The 19680-nt window shown below is 51.0% G+C and overlaps 1 protein-coding gene across 1 annotated transcript in view; it reads left to right on the forward strand.

Annotated features, from left to right (window-relative positions):
• The first annotated feature begins 309 nt into the window (after positions 1–309).
• The window catches only part of LOC128271083 (protein O-mannosyl-transferase TMTC2), a 101196-nt gene continuing 81825 nt past the window's right edge, over positions 310–19680 (forward strand). Inside the window, exons 1-2 of the mRNA XM_053008519.1 lie at positions 310–335; positions 9136–9222. Coding sequence (XP_052864479.1) covers positions 310–335; positions 9136–9222 — 113 coding nt within the window. The remainder of the gene's footprint in view (positions 336–9135; positions 9223–19680) is intronic.

Raw genomic sequence — 19680 nt, forward strand, 5'->3', positions numbered from 1 at the left:
CCCAAAGGTGCCGGCAAGCAAGTGGCTAACGATCTGCTGATCGCCGTTGAAAGTGCTACTTTTGTGAAAAATCAAAGTCTCGGCCCGCGACGTGAAAGTGGCGAATGTCAAGTGGCAGTTTAGAAGGTTGCAATATTCAGTAGGCTGCGACCGTCCGACGGTCGTGCGTGTGCGTGGTTTGAGTTTTCGCTGTCTCCGGTGTAGGGGTTGTGCATGTGGGCAGGCCAGGAATGCGGCGACCGTGAACCGTAATATGATTTTTCCTCCACCCGTGAACTGCCGCTCTGCACGTGTGACATTTTAGCGACGATGGTACAACGCAGCAACAAGTCAAGGTAAGGGTTGTTGGTGTGTGAATAAAATGGTTCATTCTTTGTCGCAGCCTGCTTGATTCGATTGCCAAATGTCAGTAAGGAAATGCTCTTTTAATTTTAACAAAAAACTATGATTTTTCTAATAAACTATCATGTTCAAGGGAATCACAAGAAAATGCTCAATTCTTCGATAAAAGAATATCTGTTGGATGTAATTGACCATTAATTTGCAAGCGAACAATGTATACAACAATCAATCCTTTCGCCTCGCGCATAGCAAGAGAAGAAGAAGAATGCTCTGCGTAAACAATTAAACGTGCTCATGGAACACATTCCTAACCGAAGGCGTTCGAAGACATTACACGCGGCAGCAGGGAAAGTCGCCGGAAGCACGACAAGATGTCATTTCTGTCCGACCTGGTTTAATCATTTGCGGCACATTGCACCACGCACGGGCCGGCATCCCGTACGCGTCCTTTACGGCTATCAGCATTCCGGGTGACAGTAAGTGGCACCGCGCCTGCCGCAGGCTTCAGCACTGTTCAATCGATTTGTATCGGACGCATACACGGCCTGCCTCGATTTACATGATCGGTCGTCGGTTGGACTGTGAAGTTCATTACCATCAACGTTGCAGCAACGTCGAGCAGATGTGCCAATTATGCCAACATTTGCCGAGGTCGCAATCCCATTTCCGATTTCAGAAAGCGAACTTGGACGTGGGTGTCTACTGGAAATTGTGTTTACTGGAAAGCGGATATTCATTATCGGAAAATGTGGCTGCAAAATGGCAGACGACAAGCGAGACTCGGCTCGAAGGTCCTTTTTTCTAATGTTGACGCAAAAGAACCCGGTGGAAAGCTATTTCCCGCTACTTTCGCTCCCTATCTCCCCGTAGGCGAAGCGCAGGTGTTGATGCAACGGAAAGAAATTGGCTTCCTCCAACCAAAGCCAAGGTCTCAGGATTTCATTTTAATAGAAGGCATTAGCGTTAATCTTTAATTAAAAGTTTTCTACCCCACTTCTATCGAGCCTGGCGGTGGGTAGCCATTGAACACACATCCGGTCTCGATGGCCGTTTTCCCGCACATGGTGTGCCGAGTTCCATGACCTAGTCCCCGAAAAGGCCGAGCCGAACACTGCAGACAAGAAGCATTAACGATGAACTGAAGTGTTGGTGGCCCAGTGGTGCACCTGTGTGCACCACACGCCCGCCCCGAACGCCTCCCCAGCGAAGGTTCTGAGACGAAATAATTATAAAACTAATTTCCTTCCCATCCGCCGGGCGTTCACGGTGGCCCCGCCACGGTGGCCCCCCTTTCCACTGTTCCGTGTGCATCGGAATCGTTCCGGAAATTCACGCCGTTTCGGCCGTGGGAATGGCTTTTGTTCGATCGTTGCACATCGTTCGGGAGCGTCCAAGAAGAAACTCGTTCTCCGGCAGGAACTTTTGGGAATATGCACCGCCCGCCACCGGGTGAAGTGGGAGTGAACAATAAGTCCTTCTCGGTGCAGGGATCGATCCTGGTCCTGGTCGTCCGTTGGTCGGTGGACGACCATGCCAAGCCAGGGCCAGGGCCAAGGCTTTCGTTCGAGTTTTTCAGAAGATCCGTGTCCACACACACACACACACACACACCGAGCGCTGAGGACGGTAATTTATATTCATAGGCAAGCATTAAAACACCATTAAGATAATAAATTACATTTGATTAAATCTGCATAAAGCTGGCATGTAAAAATTGTTGTAAAATTTGCACCACCACCACCGTCCCCATCACCGCCCCCAGCCGCTCCGTGTGCGCGTGCATTGTGAGCAGTTTGTCCTTCCGGTTTTTATGCCCGAGAAAGTCCCGCCGACGACGACGACGCCCCGACGGTTCGTCATTTGCTCGTCGAGGGAAAGGTTTTTCGGTTGGCCCGGAACTCCGGGAGGTTAACGAAAGAATCTTGGGCACTGGTTGGAGGTACTCCCGGCGTAACGAACCTGCTGCTGCTCGGGCTGCTGCTGCTGCTGACGACGAGGACGATGAGCACAAGGAGGCCAAAGCCACAGCTTAGCCTCATGGCGTACGGACGAGTCTCGGTGGACGCCCAGCACCCGGGAACCCGGGAGGGTGTTAAGTGTGGTAAGGCAAGGGTGAAAGTGATTATGAGTAGCACGTAAAACCCCGACGGGGCCCGAAACTGCCGAGCAGCCAGCGGCAGCGAAAGCGAATGCTAGGACCCGGGCCATGGCCAGGAAGCAGAAGATGTGAAACGGGAACTGGGCGGGTGCTGTGGGAATTATTAAAATGTGAAAGACGATGATGTGCAGCCCGTTATGTGCCGAGCCGTGCGGAGCTGGCTGGACCACACAGCACCACACCGGTTCTGGCGTCCATTAGCAATGAAGTACACAATGAGCCACACAATGATGCTGGGGCTGTTCAAAGGCTGCCGCCACCGGAGAAGCTCCAGCAGCAGCAGCAGCATCATCGTTATGTTGTATTATGCTGGTGCTGGGCGCGCACCGTCGCAGGTTACACAAGTTTGCTCGCAAAGTTCAGCGTCATAAAAAGTGGCGCCAAATGGCCGGTGGAAGGGTTGATGAGTTTAGGATTTCGGCAAAAACCTCGGCTGGCGTCTGCAGGTTTCCTCATTTTATGGCTGCCGAGGGGCTTCTCAGGCGGGTCTGCCGGTCTCAGTCGAAGCAGACCAGTCTCGTAGAAAGTTGTCGGTGCACTAGTCAATGACACAGAGCAGAAAAGCGGCCAAGAAGCCGAGAACGGCCGGGGCCAGGGATCCGGGCGTGCCAGACTCATTTCGCCATAATGAAGTATGGCGACCGCCACCGGCGGCTCATTCGCATGTTTGTGTGTTTTGCGTAAAATGAAGAGCAGAGAAAAGCGTGAGTAAAGGCCGGGAAAAGCTCGTCTAAATTTGCGGGAAATCAAATTTGAAATTTGGACACGAAGTGTGCCCCTCGTTAATGCGAGATACCGGTGCGGAGGTCAGCCCAAGCAATGGAGAACATTTTGCACGTTACTAATTAGAATACGAAAAGTGTGGGCTCAGTATTAGATGGAGCTCGACTATTTCCCTTCTTAAATGTTTTTTAAATGTTTTAAAGACTAACAGACAAATTTATAAGACTTATTTTTAGTTCAATATCAACCCAAATACTCCGTAGGCAGATGGGACCTTTAATTCGAATTGAATCAGTAACTCGTACAGAAGTAATGAATGAATGACAGCGACTGAAATGCGACCTAAAAATGTGAGGCTCCCAAAATACCACATCAAGAATTCGAAGCAGCTGGTTCTCCCTCGTCAAACAATTCAATTGTTTCGTCCGAGGGACACGGAATGATGGGAACGGTACCAGGGCGGTTCAGCCAGCTGAAGCTCCCTTCAGCGGGGTTCTATGTTTAAATTCGTCCCTAAAATTTGAGGGCCACGAGAATGACGCACAAAGCTGGTCCTCCTCCCGCCATTCGAAGCGCATTGCGTGTCCGAATTTGATACATACCGATGGTGGTAACGTGTTTTCGGTTTCTACCACAAAAAGGTTCCGTGAACCGGAATGGGAACGGTGAATATGGTTCAATATTTCAGTTTTGGTGCACTCTCGAAATGAATAAGCAGGAACCGATTTTGCTCACTCAAACGTGCATCGTTTTTCGAAGCAAATTCGAAGTTGACCATTGTGGTTCCGTATCAGGGTTGTTTTTTAATTAAATATTTACCGTACAGGGCTTAACCGACAATCAAACGAATTGTGCAACCGTATTGCACACGTTTATGACCATTTACCATTGGTAGGATGGTGAAATGTTGTTTTGAGGCGGTCAGTGAGACAAGATTTGTTTATGTATGTAGGTTAATTACTGTCAGTAAGGTTCGGTTTGCTTATGCTCTGTTCTGAGTAGCATTTTTCTCCGCTGCTAACCTCAACCGATGCGGTGGGTTTTATGTGCAAGAAGTGCTAAACTCCTGTCCAAACATGTATGCACCCAAAACACCGAAACAAGCATCACCACAAGATGTCATATAAAAATCATCAGGATGACAACGAGGGGCCAAAAGTTGGCGGTGATAACGAAACCGAGCTAAACGGCCAACGATTTCTGCCTCAAGACACGACGACCGGCAGCGCTCTAGCTCCGGAACTTTGAAACCAAACCTGTCCGGGCGGACCGGGATCGAGGCTTGGCGGTGCTGGCGGAGTGTTTGGTAGGTTTGACAGAAAGTTTCTCACCCACATTCTGGGCTGTTTTGTCCTGCCGCTACACACTTCACCGGCCGGCCCGGTGATTGTCTCCCCGGGCCGGAGATGACAATCGAACATTTGCATATGTTACGGATCAGCAGTCGAGTACCGTACCGGAAGACGGACCGGGCAGTAGTCCAACGATTTGGCCACCAATGTGGTTTCAGTGTCTGGGTGTGTCTGTGTGTGTGTCTGTGTGTGTGTGCTCGCCCTGGCAGCAGCTTCGATGCCCGGAGACCCTGTAGACATAATTTCGAGGCTCGGCCGTGCAGGCTCAATTTCCTCGACCACTGCCAGCCTTCGAACTTTCGCGTGACGTTGACCTCGGTTGCCAGAGAAAAGTTGCCTCCGGACGGAACCTTCCTGATCCCGGGGAAGCCCCGAGCCCCGGAGCCCCGGACTTCCCTGAGCTTTCCGCGGTCTTCGTGCCAATGCTCGGAAGTTTGGCCCGCGTGACATCCTGCAGATGCTTTGCAGGATGCTGTCGCGTTTTGGGGGTCCTTACGCGTGGACGCGTTGACCCGAAGAGGCGACGCGAGGATTGTTGCAGAAAGTTTTTCGTTTTATTTATTTTCCTAACTGCGACCGGACCCGGAGTGATGGAGCTGGCGATGGTGGAGGAGAAAACGCTTCCCCCTTTCGCTGCGACCGTGATGTGGCGAAGAAACTGTCTTCCCGAAAATTGCATTATCTGAACCCGGCCGGCTTGGGCCGGGTATCTGGCCACCGAAAGGCGCCGGCTGCGGAAACCTACCCCAAAGCAAAGAGAATACCGAAGCCTTCTTCTTAATTTTAATGAGCACTGGTTTAAGTTTCAAGCACCATTAATACCGGGAACGGAGTCGGGAACGGAGGCGAGTGCCTTGCGCCGATTGTTAACGGGGTCTCCGAAAAGGGGCTCCTTTGCCGTGCGGGAAATTTCCTGAAATCCTTCCCATTTCAATGGAATCGGTGAATAAAAGCGGGACGCGCACACTGACGAAAACTGAATAAAGAGAAAATGGCGGCGAAAATTAAAGTTCACTTCGTTTGCCTACTGCCGTCCGTCCGCGGCGCTCCGTGGCCACCCCCCTCCGCCACCCAGGAGCCTTTTGAGCAACCCAAAAGTCCCTTGTGATGGAAATTGGTGAAAAAAGTTTAAATTGTTTTTCGCCATTTGCGTGCAAAGCAACGAAGAAAGCGAATTTCCCGTTCCCATTTTCATCGGAACCGCCCCTCCCCTTTCACCGGGTTTCATTAATTTTTCCGCCACACAAGCCGGGAAAATGGGGCTCGGCTTATGGTTTTCTTTTTCCCGCTCACTTCAAGCACACAGCCCCCGGAAAAAAAGGAAACGAACGAAAGCACATTGAGCAATCAGCGCGAACGATTGTTCGCCGCCCGAGCTTTGTGGCCATTTAATCAATAGAAAGCACACGGAGGCACGTCTGACGCAAACAAATGAACGCCACTCGCACGGGCGACGAATTTTCCGACAGTGACGGTGAAAAGAAAAGCGAGTTTTTCCTTCGAGTCTCCAAAATCCGCAATCCGGAGCGCTTGCGGTACGCGAAGAGTAAATAAATCCATCACATTACTAGCTTAACCCTTGGCGTTCGCCGCTCAATTGGCCCGGCACCGCACACCGGTGCGTTACCGTTGCTTTTCCATCCTTACCGCTCCTTGGAGGTCGGAGAATGGTCCATTGTGTTGGCGGCACACAAAAAACAGAACCGGAGAGCATCGGTGTGTGTGTGTGTTCTGGAAGTAAGGAGTGCAAGATCGTGAGGTTGAATGGTGAGCAAATAAATTACATGTTGCCAGTGGCTTCCGGGAAAACTTGGGGAGGGTTTTCTTTCTCGTTTCGGAGAGCTTATTTTCCAGTCGCGCTAGATGCCGGTAGCGATGGAGTTAGAGCTTATTTGGCAGCAAACGTTGGGTGCATTGCTTGTGGTTTCCGTGCCGTTGGTTTGTAGGTCAAGTTCGCGTGTGTTAACACAGCCAGTTGCATGAACTGACACCGATTAATCGCCAAGTAATGGTTTTTAAAGATGGTTTTAATCTAAAGTCCGGGTTTTCAAGAACGTTGTTGTGGTCAATCGTAATGTTTTCAGCTTTCATCAACCCTATAGGTTGCTTGCAAATGCCGCCTACTTCGATAATTGAGTCTAGAACATGGACTGACAGTTAACGTCATTGAAAATCATCGCCTAAAATTGTGAAAAAATATCGGCTCTCTTCCTGGTACCGATCCTATCACGTATCAGGCCTTCGATCCGATAAGTATCATTTGTATATTTACTGCATTCGAAGAATCATGCAAATGTTTTATCACACCTTCACTCGGGCGGGAATATATTACACAGGCGTTGCGCGATAATGTTTCCCGCACTATCACCGATCGAATTAGTTCCGGGACGAACAGATTTCGAACAGAGTGGCACCGGATTTATGCACCCCTTGGCCGTGTCCCGTGTGCAAGATAAGCTCTAACTCTAGCTTCCCACGGTAAGGCACGTTCTGCGTTGGTCCCGAACTTAGTGCAAAGAAACCCCCGACGGACGACGGCGGCCGCCACGTTCGCGGTGCGCGAGTTTGAATTTGAATTTTTGATTATAATTTGTACGTGGAAATGTTTAATTTTTGGCATAAATTACGTTACCCTCCACGCGCAAACTTTGACTTCGCTCTGGTTCGGAAATTCGGTGCCTCTCAGGTGCACTTTGCGTTCGGCGCTCACCGTGCCTACGCATCCCGCACACGTACATCTTCGTTCATCAGGCACACGTACACCTTCCCGGTGTGTGTGTGTGTGTGCTGCTGAATGGGATGCATTTATGTGCATGTTGAACGGCGTGGGGCCGACAAAAAAAGAGCGAGAAACGAGGAAAGCTCAGGTGAGATGACATGTGCAATGAAAAGCCAAACCAATATGGTGCTGAAACTGATGTGTAATTTTCATACACCGTACACCGGGCGTTGAAAACGAATATTCCGCACGGGGGCACCGCCGCAGGTGTGTACCGAGTGGTCCATTGTTTGACGGAGAATGGGGCTTGTAGCATAAAATCATACGTCGACGCATGAATATGTTCGCCAATCTCTCTCGCACGCCGAACGGCCGTGCAGTGCGTCGATTTTGCATCAGGCGAGCTTTCAACGCCCAGCGCCGGGTATTATGCCATTTTGGATCGCCTTTAAAAAAGAATGGAAAATCCTATCACCGGTGAAAAAGTGAAACCTTCTGTCGGTGAAACTGTTCGGCACCAGCATCCGGGTATAACGAAAGACAAATAGCGCCCGGAGCAGGTTAGGCGGCTCTTGATGAGCGCACACGCCACACGATGATTTCTCTGTCTGAACGGATTTGGGCAGGAAAATGAATACATTCCGTACGGGAAGACAGGTACGGCTCGGGAATCGGAATGTGGGGCAAAGTTTCGCAAGAGAATTAGACATGATTAAATACACTTTCGAACTCAGCTCAACGGAGCCGGAAACTCATCAAAATAAATCTTTACTCACTGATGCAATAATTTGTCTGGTGGCCCCCAAAGGAGCGCCCCAAAGTGGTACCCTACATATCGCCACCGATGTACCACCGAAGGTGATATAAATCTGTGCCATAATCTGGATACATTTATGTTCCGTGTCCTCGTTTCGTTTTTTTTTCTCCTTGCTGCTCGGTACGCTATCGGCCGCCACCGCCACCGTTGCCGTGTCGTAATGCACTTTTTGTGCAGCCGTTTCACTAAACCGATTTTTATCCGACCCTTTCCCTGGTCGTTCGGCTCCTGGAAGCCGACCGCCAGCCAGCCAGCCAGTCAGGAAGGAGGAGAAGCGTATCAATTTATTCAGATTTAATGACCAAAGCTGGGACAGTATTGAGAATTATCGGTTTTTACTGTTTGCTTCGCGCTCGTGGATACCGGGGGATGAGTGAACTGTCCCGGCAGCAGGCAGCCCGGTCAAACCGGCTGCCCGTGTCCGTTCTGGTGTCCGTGGTGCCGCCGTCCGGCCCTGAGCCGAGTGCCGTTGCAAAATTGTGCATAAATTGAATTTCGATACGAATTTAATTACGATAATCTGTGCTAGTGGGCCGGAAGAAATAAGTGCCAGCGTTCCGAAGGCTGAACCCCCCATCGGGCTTGTCGCAAAAAAGCTAATCCTCGTCCATTCGCCCGACGGACCTCGGCGCGGCTGATCGATTTCCAATTGCACGCTGATTCTCCACGCTGTCATTCCATACGGTAAATGGCCATCAAATGCCTCGAACCGAGCCTCTCTCGGCTGGTGTAAAATGTGAAGGGTGGCCGGAACACTCCGGCCGCGGTCCGACCGGAACCTGTTGCCTGAAATAATTCTGATCCTTACCATCCAAACGCACGATAACTGGGGGTGTTGGTCCGAGCCGGCTGGCTTTTAATCTAAAATCGATAAATGCAAAGCCTGAAAGCAGCGTCGAGTGCGTGAAAGAACATTTTGGGAATTGGAAAACTCGGTGGCCAGCGCTCTGTGCAATCACCGAAATGAACCTTCTGGTCGGTTAGTAATCGAACTTTCTCGCTCTCTCTCCGGTTCTCGTTTCAGCATGGATTACGTTAGTTTGGGCTGTTGCACGCTGGCCTTCGTGCTCTACATCAACACACTGAACGCGGGATTCGTCTACGATGACAGGTGAGTGTGTTGAATGTACTGAATGTGAAATTATCAACAAATTACGCTAGCAGCTATCGTCGGAATAGTTCCTAGAGTAGCTCAAAGTGCGGAGAAATTCCAACCGTGTGTGTAGGAAGCGGCCGGAAAGATGTGCTTCACAAAGATAAACGTCGCAGTGGTTCACGGTTTCGACTACGTAGTCGGTCTCCGTTGTATTTTCAATTCAAAAGACATTCAGTGACGATTTCTCGGAACGTGTTCAATTGAGCATTAGGGATTCGGAGCGAACGGTTGCTGCGTTTGATGTTGGTCGATAGTCCAAAGCCTGCTTGATGTTGCATACGACGAAGCTGACAAAGTGTAGCTTAACGTATCACTCAGACTCACTCTGTCTCAGAGACGGAATGCAAAATTTTCATTACACTAATCCCACCACACGCCCCGAGTGCGAGTGTATTGTTTGATGACGAGTTTCCGATGGGAAGATCTAAAAGTCCACAGTGTAACCTGTGGGCTGCACTCCTTTGTTCGTACCGTACGGGAGCTAGTTCGCTTCGCAGCCCACCGGTAGACGCCAAATTGAAATTTAATTCATCTCGGCTACTTATTGTGTTGTGTTCGATTCACAGATCCGGCCGCATCCTGAATCAATATTCCGTTTGAGTGGTCTGTAAACTTACGACACGACCTCAAGGTGTTCCGAGTTTAATGAGCTGCTCTGAAACGTTCCATCTTGGTTCCGTTTCCTTGGATTTCAATTGGGTTTTGCAGCTACCGATAATATTCAATAACTTGTAATGAAAGCAGTGAAATTGGGTCCCTACATTTAACCGATGTAACCGATGTGTCGTCCGCTTGGTTTGGGCCATATCGAACGATTGGAGAACCTTTTTGATGTTCTCAGCTCAAAAACGGGGTGATTTACTGGCTGGCTTCTCACCGGGGGGTCAGCAGCAAAAACACTCGGAAGCAATCCTTAGCCCCAAAAAGCCCGGCCAGGAGTGTCCGTAAGTAGATAAGTACATTAAAGAAGATTTATATTCAAATAAACCAGCGCGCTCACTCGCCCGGTTGGGACCGGACCAAGGACCCGGCCCTCCCGGAAACGCCAGCCACATAATAGATTATTCACTGTATTATCACAAACGCAACGGCCACAGATACTTCATTCGCCAGCGAGAGCCCTTTTGCCCGTCGGTGGGGCTGGATGGTTCCGGTTCCCTTTTCTCTGTGTGTCCAGGGAATACCTCTTCCAGGGGAGAGTGTCCGTGGTTCAGACACCCGAGTGGCGCCCGACGAAATGGTTATTATTTCATCGCTTCGGGATTATTTCTGGTATTTCTTGTGGTTTGTTGTGGTGAGACCGTTGGCCGGAGAATGACGCTGATACGCTGGCACCTGGCACGGGCAGAGAGCACACGATTCAATTTATCTTCCACACATTCACACATCGGTCGGGGAGCAGCTCCAGGGCCTGTCCTGTCACATCACAATCTGAAGGCTGTTCCGTCGAATTTGGATTCAAACCCTGCCTCGCCGGGCATCGTAACAAGTAAAATATATCACGGGCAGGTGTCGATAGAGACTGCTGTGCGTGGAGTTTAGTGTGTTGTGTTTAAAAGTTTAGTCCTGAATTCCTAACAGAAGGCCACAGAGGAGACATTTTGGTCACGTGAACTTTTCAATGTGAAAGCACCGTAAATACGTAATGGTCTGTAATTTTCTTGTCGTTTCTAGGTCAACAAGTTTGGATGTTATCGTCGGCGTCACGTCGATGCGCCAGTCGACCCGGACCAGATAATTAAGGGGTTTTGGGGCGCCTAGGAACCATATGCTATAGGTGCGCTGTCGAAGCAAGGGCACACGAATATGAAGCCCTACGGACTATTATTAGACTTCAGGACGCTACGTCAAGCCACGCGTTGATAATAATTGCACCCGATTTCCACGAACAATGGCGTCCTAAAATAGAGCAACAGTCTGCTAGTGACTGAGGCAACATTCTTCTTACCAAATATAATCTTTCGTAGTACGTTTTCACATGAAAGTAGGAATCCGAGAGGCATATTAATAGGCTTCATAATTACAGAGCGCTTGCTCCGTTTCGACGAAGAATTTCAAATCAAACTTTCGAGTGCTGACAAACAGTACGTTCTTTTGGTTGTTGAAGGACTACCGAGATTCACTTGGTTCCGGTTCAAAGCGAATAGCACGGCGTCCGGTGTTTACCGGTTGTTGAACGCCGGCGTCTGACAAAAGGCTCACCAGAGCGGAACACCTGCAATGCGGTCGATATGTTGCCGATACACCGGCTGACGCCGTTGCCAATATGTGGCCAGATGGCCGCGCTGGGCAAACTTGGAAGAATTCTCTCATTACCCGTACGCCGCTGCTGTGGAAGCTGTCGTGCTGATAAGTGGACAACTTTTTCTTCCGCACCCCCGGATCGGCAGCCCGGAGTTATTTTAGATGGCTAATTAATGACGGCAGCGAGGACCACATGAGCGGACCCCTGCCAGCGTCGTTATGCTCCGACGGCTGCCGGTTACGCACACAGGCGAACAATGGGTTGTGTGCGGAGCAAAAAGGATCTCATTAATCGTTATGGGCTGCCATTTGATGTTGGCTTGTAACGCGATACCGGCTGGCCGGCTGGTGGGCTGGCGGGCTGACTGGCTGCCCCGGTACGTGCCATTGAAGAGAGCTGACGGATTTCGAGCTGCTCGACCGCCGGAATGGTTATGTACTCTTCGGTGGCGTCGAACAAATTTTTAATGAGCCACCATCACCACCACCAACGAACGTTTGGGCGTACGGCAGCACTTAATAAAAAAGAGTGTAGAATAACTCGGCACGGCGCTAATTAAACTAACAAATGGTCACCGACCGTCCTCGCTTTGCGCTGCAATCCACATTGCGCTTTTTGGCTAGGGTTTCGGTATAATGTATGAGTGGGGCTTATTTGAAGCCATTTTTATTTCACTTGCACTGAACTTCTTTGGGTTCAACGGTGACTATGATCTAAGGTCAAAAAACGGTGCCAGTCTATGGTGCTCTCGATTGGTCGACAAACAATCGAAGCACACATCGATAAAGAGTTTAAAATAAAACTAGTTCATTCAGGGACCTTTTCCATTCCAATCAGCTTACTGTGATTTCAGAAAAGTACCATTTTTTAACATAAAAATTGCGATTCTACCGGCCCCCAACTCACTGTGGGTCCTGTCTTCCAATCAGGAATACCTTTAGAGGTCCTCTTTTTTTCCGTGCCCCAATACTCTTGTACTATTAAACGATCAGCTCAACCGGTACATTCCACAAACAACCAGGCGCCTCCACTAGCCCGAAACGCTTCGACCCCCTCCGAGTGTACCGTTCTCGATGCTTGCTAATAGAGCTGCCGAAAGCAGAGGGTCGACATGCCGAGCGGAACATTTAACATGCTGCTGCTGTCGCTGCTGGTGGTGGTGGTGGCACCGTCTCTAACAAAATTCCCCAGCAAAATACATAACTCGGCGGCGCACGAAAGAGGAGCTCCGGGCGGACGTGGACGTCGCTTAAACTCTTTGTTTTCGGGTCTGTGCTTTCAACACTGATAAACTATTCAATTGAACATGGAAGGAATGTATCGGTGCAGCACAAATCAAACGAACGGGTCCTGGGGCGGGGGGGGACAACAACTCGGGAACCTTCGCTGTGCGGTGGAATGTTATGGACGAAGAAAAATGGCCAATTGAATCAAAGCTGGCAGTCGCACACACACACGGAGTGTCAGGCCTGTTTGGTGGGCTGATATTAGATGATGTTCGAGCCCAGCACCGGCCGCTGACAGTCCGACCCGTATCGGTTTCTCCGGGTTGTCGGGTGGTTCGGGAGCGACACGTGCGCCCGGCAACGACACGGCAACAGTCAACGGACCGTGCCCAGGAAGCCGCACACTGTACACACAAATGGGACATGAAACGGAGGACATAGGAAAAAAATAAAAGCAAACGAACGGGAGCGAGTTGTACCGCACACAACACGACGCGGATAATGATGATAAAATAATTCGGCATATCGGCGTCGGCGTCCGCTGTCTTGTGCGCGCGCCGGGCCTACGGACCCGCGGTTCGATCGGCTCATAAATCATCCACCAGCCGATTATTAACCAACTGACGATAAACACATTTACCTGTGATTGACGGTGAATTGTTTACGAGAGGGACCACCGGAGGCATCGTCGGGCAACGCTGGCCAATCATCGACCGATTGGAAAAGCGGCCGCGGAGGAACTGTGGGGAAACAATTTGTCGAATAAATATTGCAAGGCTCCGTTTTGAATTCGTTGGCCGTTAGTGTGGTTATGTTGCCGACACGAGTGCGTGCCTTTTTTCGGGGGAAAAACTCTTTAAAACTACCATCAGTAGAGCCCGTTATACATTCCACAAGTCGTACGGGGCGTAATGACGGGAAATTCGTCGGCGTTACTCATTACGACTACGGGCATAATTTTACAGACATTTCATGCGTCTGATTTCACCACATGTTGCGCCGCGTAGCACTTCCTCCACGCTCTACCTCCTCCTCACTGTGAGATAAGACCCGTGCCGTGGGATGAAAAATTAACATCACTTTTTGCGAGACATGCGAGCTCTCGGGAGCGAGGACGATGCGCTCCAGCTACAGTCCTTTCCACCTTTCGCGCGGGACAGGCGATCGATTTTTCATCACCCTCCCCGAACCGTACGCTCGACGTCGTCAACGAATTCCTCGGGTTTATTCTCGGCAGACAGCGAGGGTGCTCCCCGTGCTAGTCTAAATCTGGAACGGTTCCACAGTACGGAATCCGTCTCGTATTTCGGTGCTACGGTTTCGCCGCGTGTTGTAAGACTTGCTGAAGGAACGTCGTCGTCGTCGTCTTCGAGGTGACTTCTTCCATTTTTGCGCTGTGCCAGTATTATTTTCCTATAAAAGCAATCTAATGACAATGATTGATGAAAATTATGATCTAATGCTCCACTCCAGCATGGTTCGTTGTCGGCGCTCTGGTGCGGTGCTGCTGCCGCTGCAGCGAATGAAATATGTTTTGTGGTATTTTCGGCGAGGCCACCGTTCCCGGTGGCGTTCCCCGGGAAAGGATAAACGGATCACGGTACGAAAACTGTTGTCCAAATTAATAACGATAGCCGCTGCCGCCGTCGTGTACCCGAAAACGAGGCGGCTATCTTGATACCCAGTACCGGGACGATTTATTTGCCGGAGATCGGAACGAAAGGAATTTGCTTGATGACGACGACGACGCCGGTGACGGGTTGGCATTTTGGAGCTTTGTTTCGTTTCGTTTTTTCCCCGGCTTTTCGAAGCTTTTGCCGTCGTTACTTCAACGGGCTATCGACGAACGGGCCGAGCCCGTAGGTCATTTGTCAGGAAACGGGCGTCTCCGGTCGTCGTCGTCGAATGGCACACAAGATACAAGGCTGCGAGCAAGCAATCGTAAACGTGATTTTATTGACCGATACGCCGTCGTCGTCGTGGTCGTCGTCGAGTGGCCTATTAGTTTCCCTGTTCGCCATCAGCATAGTTCATAGTTTGAGATAACTTCCGCCACGGTTCCGCTCACTCACCCGTCGCGCCGGGTAAACGGGTATGTCTTCCCCGGAAACCGATACCGTGGCTTTGCCGAGCGATAAGGAATCGAATCGTGAGCACGCAAACCCCCGTAACGGCCGTCACGCCGCTTCCGCGGTCACGAGTTGGCACGCAAAAACCCATTTGCTTTCAACGGAAAATCAACAGTTTTTTTTCGCTTTTTCGACAGCAACAGTTGCCGGTCCGTTGGGTGGTTGGTTGCGTGTGGTACGCGTCATGAATGCCAGGGACCTTGTATAGGGGTCCGCGATTTCAGGGCAATACTCAGGGTGGATTCGTTTGACTTATGAAGTGTGTCAAAAGCAGTGTGTGGCTTGTGTTGTGAGGCAACATATTCAGGTTGGATCTCACAGGTCGAGCGGATTGCTGAAAAACCAAAAGTCTGCTGCTAATGTACTTACTTTCAATTAAGACCGCTTTGGTCGAGTATTAGGCCGCTGAGCTGAAACCTACTGTAATCCTAACACCGGGCTTAGCACTTCCTAATGCTCTTGCTCGCTCGCAAAAAGCAACACAAACTCATTATTTTGGAGAAAATATTTACCCAAACATTTTCCGTTCCATTCCGCTCGGTGGCTGCCCGCTGCGGTTCAGCTCGATTTGTCTGGCCCGCGGCCCGGCCCCGAGTTAGATTTACGTGTTGCAATGTGCCGCAGATTAGCAGCACAGCACAGCCGTTCCGAATCCGGGATCAGCACTTGCTCCGAACTTGCTGCTCCTGGTCCAGCTAAATGGTGCCTCAAAGTTTCGACCATTTGCCCAAACTCCCTCCGGTGGTCCCGGTGGCATCAGGTCTTATCTTAATCGATTTAATGTGGTCAATTTATTTGTCGCTCCGCGCCACGCCCCGCGCCACTCGGTGGAAGATCACGTCCCGCCACGCTGGTGCCGTGCGATTCGACCGCTCATTTGTCCGAACTGGGGCCGGCCCGCCGACCAATTGGCAACCATCACTAAGGACCGTTAATTCCCGTGTAATCTCGTCGAGATTAAGCACAAACACTTAATTCCGATAGGAGTTTCGCTCGCTGCGCCACGCGGCCCCGTTGTGTTTGTTGTTTCAGGCGCAGGATTTACACTTGACGCGCCAGTCCTCGGTGTGCTGTCTTTGGTGGTGCGTCCGTTTCCGTTTCGGTTTCGGAATCTTTTCTTCAGTGCCTGGGCCTTGCGCTCCGATACGGATTCTTTTGGAAGATAAATATTTGCCCGAAACCCGCTAATCAAAATGAGCAACGGCAACGGAACCACGGTTGGTGAACTGAAAAACGAACGGCGAATCGTTCGGTGCCGGCGTCGGAGCACGGAGAGGAATAGGAAATTAAATTCTAATTAAATCAAATCGAAAGGCGCACAAAACAAACACCGAACTCGAGAGACCGAACCATCGAATGCTAGGGCTAGGGCAGGATTAAGTCTCGTTTTCGATTATTTCCGGCCCAGGGCCAGGGTAGTGTCCGGGCGCAAGTGTCCATCAACCGGTCGGTGGTGGCTTTTGATTCGCGCGTTGAGGTGACGGAGAAAAATGTTAAATTGATAGCCTCCTCTTGGCTTCTTCCGTTGTGACGACCGGCGCCCAGCGGAGCGCCGGAATTAACACGTTTTTAATGATCACCGAAGGGTCGCGAAGCGACTTTTGATTTCGTCCTCTTGAGGACGGTTGGTGTGCTGCTGGGACAGTTATTAAATTTTAAGCGAGTCAAGAGGCCGGATATTAATTTAAAATGGATCCCGGATGTCGGAGATTGAAGGTTCACGTCTTCACCTGGCTCCGGATGCTTCGCCGGAAACGGTTCCCGTCATTTTCAATTGCCGAAACCACGTTTAATCGTCCGGCAGAATCGAATGCGATCCGAACAATCGCCTGGAAATCGACACTGGCCGCCACCGGAGCGTGGCTTATCATTCCGTTCGTGTCCGGGGGGGATGCCGAATGCCAAGTCATCCAGTCGTCGTCCTCGTTGCGGTCGCTTATCTCCTCATACACAATTGCCCAAGGCTGCCGGGCGCTGGTCAAGCGGAAAGCCAACCACACCATCACACACACACATTGATCGCACGCCCTCTGGTCGTGAATTGGCTAATGTGCGGGAAAACTTTGATGGTCCACTGATTTTACGCACTGTCATGGCTTTTTTTCTTCGACAACTTCTTTGCTGGGGAGCCGTGGCGTAAATGAAGGTTCGAGCCATTTTCTTCGTGTTTTTTGCCCCAGCGCCCGACGACCTAAACAAAAAGAAACGCGTCACGATACGCTCCCCCCGTCATGGGCAAGGCCATTGGCGCGCGGGGAAAGCGATACCGATCGCGTGGTAGGCGAATCCTTCGAGAGTCGGAGTTTCCGCGCGAACCTGGAAAAACCGCAAACGCGCTCGGCCTGCCCGGTTGCAGACTGTGGCATCTTCCGGTCGACGGTGACGAAGCCATTTTTCCCTTTTATGACGGGCTCGGATTGTTAAACGAGCGGGCAAAAATTACCTTCAATGGGCTCCGTTTCGGTGGCTTGGGGCTGGGCTTCGAAAGACGTCACAAAAAGCGGAGAACATAACTTGCCATGGATTGGCCTTCTAATGGCACCAGCGGGGTGGGAGGAACGGCGCGGTGCTTAGATGCTGATCGATAGTGGTGGATGACAATGGCGGATGGAATCGGGCGGTTCTTTTGTACATTCCCCTTTTTTTACGGAACGCTTCAAGATGCTTTGGGAGATCTCTTTAATGTGATATTTAGTAAACATTTTGAGTGAAAAACACTATTCACGAACGTGACAAAAGAGATGCAACAGTTTCCGTACTTACTCAAGAACAAGACCAAGTGTTGGCCACCGGCGACTAATTTTTGTTCGAACATTTAAGGGCCTCGGAATCGTCTTTAAGCGTCGCTCGGAAAATGAGGACCGTTCGGGGCTCCGAGAAAGTCCATTGTGTCTCGCGTGCTCTTCATTGGCGCCCACGCTCAACCTGAAAGGACCAACTTGAAGAAGAGAGCTCAGCATACAACCCCCGACGGCTTCGCAAAGTCAGCAAACTTTCCGACTCCCTTTTACCCGGGGGGATGGCATTGACATTCGATGTACCTATTTTTTCCGCATCGTCGTGCCTTTCGTGTGAACGGAGATCTTAGCTCCGGAAGGAAGCGAAGTGGAACACTGAAAACAACGCACCACGCGCCGTGGCCACGGCCGCGTGTCCGTTGAAGGGACCACGAACCCAACACGAAACTCTGACGGTGCGGTGGAAAAGGTATAAAATCATTAAGACGCCGCATACCGCTTTTGTTGGCCCCGGCGGAATGAACGCGATGAAGGCGAGCAGCTCGGCAACAAAAACGACTTACGGACGGGTGTAAACGTCAAACCAATAGACGGCACGGAAAACGGTTGAAGTTGAATCGTGGCGAAAGTTTAGCTGCTAACGAGCGTGGCGCACTCGGTTTTTGTCATCCGCCCGATGTCGGGGGTTTGCCGTTTGGGAGTCACATCTTGTTGCTGCAGGAGACTCGCTCTCGCTTCTCGCTATTGGCTTCCCCCCTGTCACAACTGCATCCTGAGGGTGGTTGCCTTTAAGAAAGAAGGCTGCTGAAGGCTGCTTCTTACAGCAAAGTTTTTAATTTAAAATTAAAATTGCCTCGAAGGCTAACAATAGGCTCGTCCCCGAGCACAAAAGAACCCTAACGCGCTTCGGAACAAGCTTAACACACAGTGCCCTATGTTCTTACATTGCCCTCTGTGTGTTGCTGCACAAAAGACAATCATAAACACCGTACATGATGTCATGCTGCGTGTTGCTTAACCCCGAAACAAAATTAAACCACCAGCCGGCCGCCAGGTGTAATCCGAAAATTACGTGTACAACGGCTGCTCTCATTAGACCCGGGTGCCCCGTTCGTCTAATGCAGCTGAACCACCGAGAGAGATCCTACCGGCCGATGTCCCGGCCTGCCCGTAATGGCACTGCCAATTTCGGTAAAATAACAGGGTTTAATTAAATTTTTTCCAGAACCCCACCCGGCGCGGCCAAGACACCCGGAGTACCGGATTCCAATTTAAATTCGCCTCCCGTCGGACGATCGGAATCAGGGGGGGCGTCGCACCGCCCGAAAGTTGTTGCTCCATCTCTCGCCATCGTACATCCGGGCGGGCAGGAATTGTTTTGCATCCAGCAAAGACCACCGGGGGCAGGGCCGGGGTGCCGGCTCTCTGGCCACAGCAACCCCAACCCGACGCCCACCGCAGAAGGGTGCGAGTGTTTCGTGTTTCCTGTCTGTGGTATTGACACCCTTGCGCCAGGCTCTCGATGATGATCCTACCCTTTTCCCGGTGGTGGGCCCGCTTCGTTCGTTCGCCCCAATCAGATAATTTCTCTCCGTGGCGTAATCATCTCCAGGCGAAGAAGGCACCGTCCTTCCGGTGCTACCGAACGTCGATAACACGCAAACACCGGGCGTGGCCCGAGGCCGAGGGTACACCAACGCCCCTCCCGAAAAGCAGACGTTCGGGGCCAAAAGAAGGCATCGGGTGATCTGCAGTGTGTAGGCATCCGGCATCGTAGCCTGGGTCCTGGGTCTGGCCCAGGCCATGCTTTATGCAGTATAAGCTCCAAGAAATACGGAGCGCGCTTCATAAAGTTGAGAGATAACAATCATTTGATTATGATTACGTTTCGTGTTACGCGCCCCGGACCAGAGGTGCACGGCCCCCGGGGGGGGAACCCGACAGCCCAGCACCAGGATGGCTGCGCAGCGAATTGTCAAAGCGAACGCGGTCTTCCTCTAATTCGAAGCCGCGGACGGTCGCGAGGAAGCCAAACGTTGCCGGCGAAACGGTGGGCGAAATGGAAACCCAAGAAA

This window comes from Anopheles cruzii, chromosome 3 (genome assembly GCF_943734635.1).
Source record: "Anopheles cruzii chromosome 3, idAnoCruzAS_RS32_06, whole genome shotgun sequence".
In the NCBI taxonomy this organism is placed as follows: Eukaryota; Metazoa; Arthropoda; class Insecta; order Diptera; family Culicidae; genus Anopheles; species Anopheles cruzii.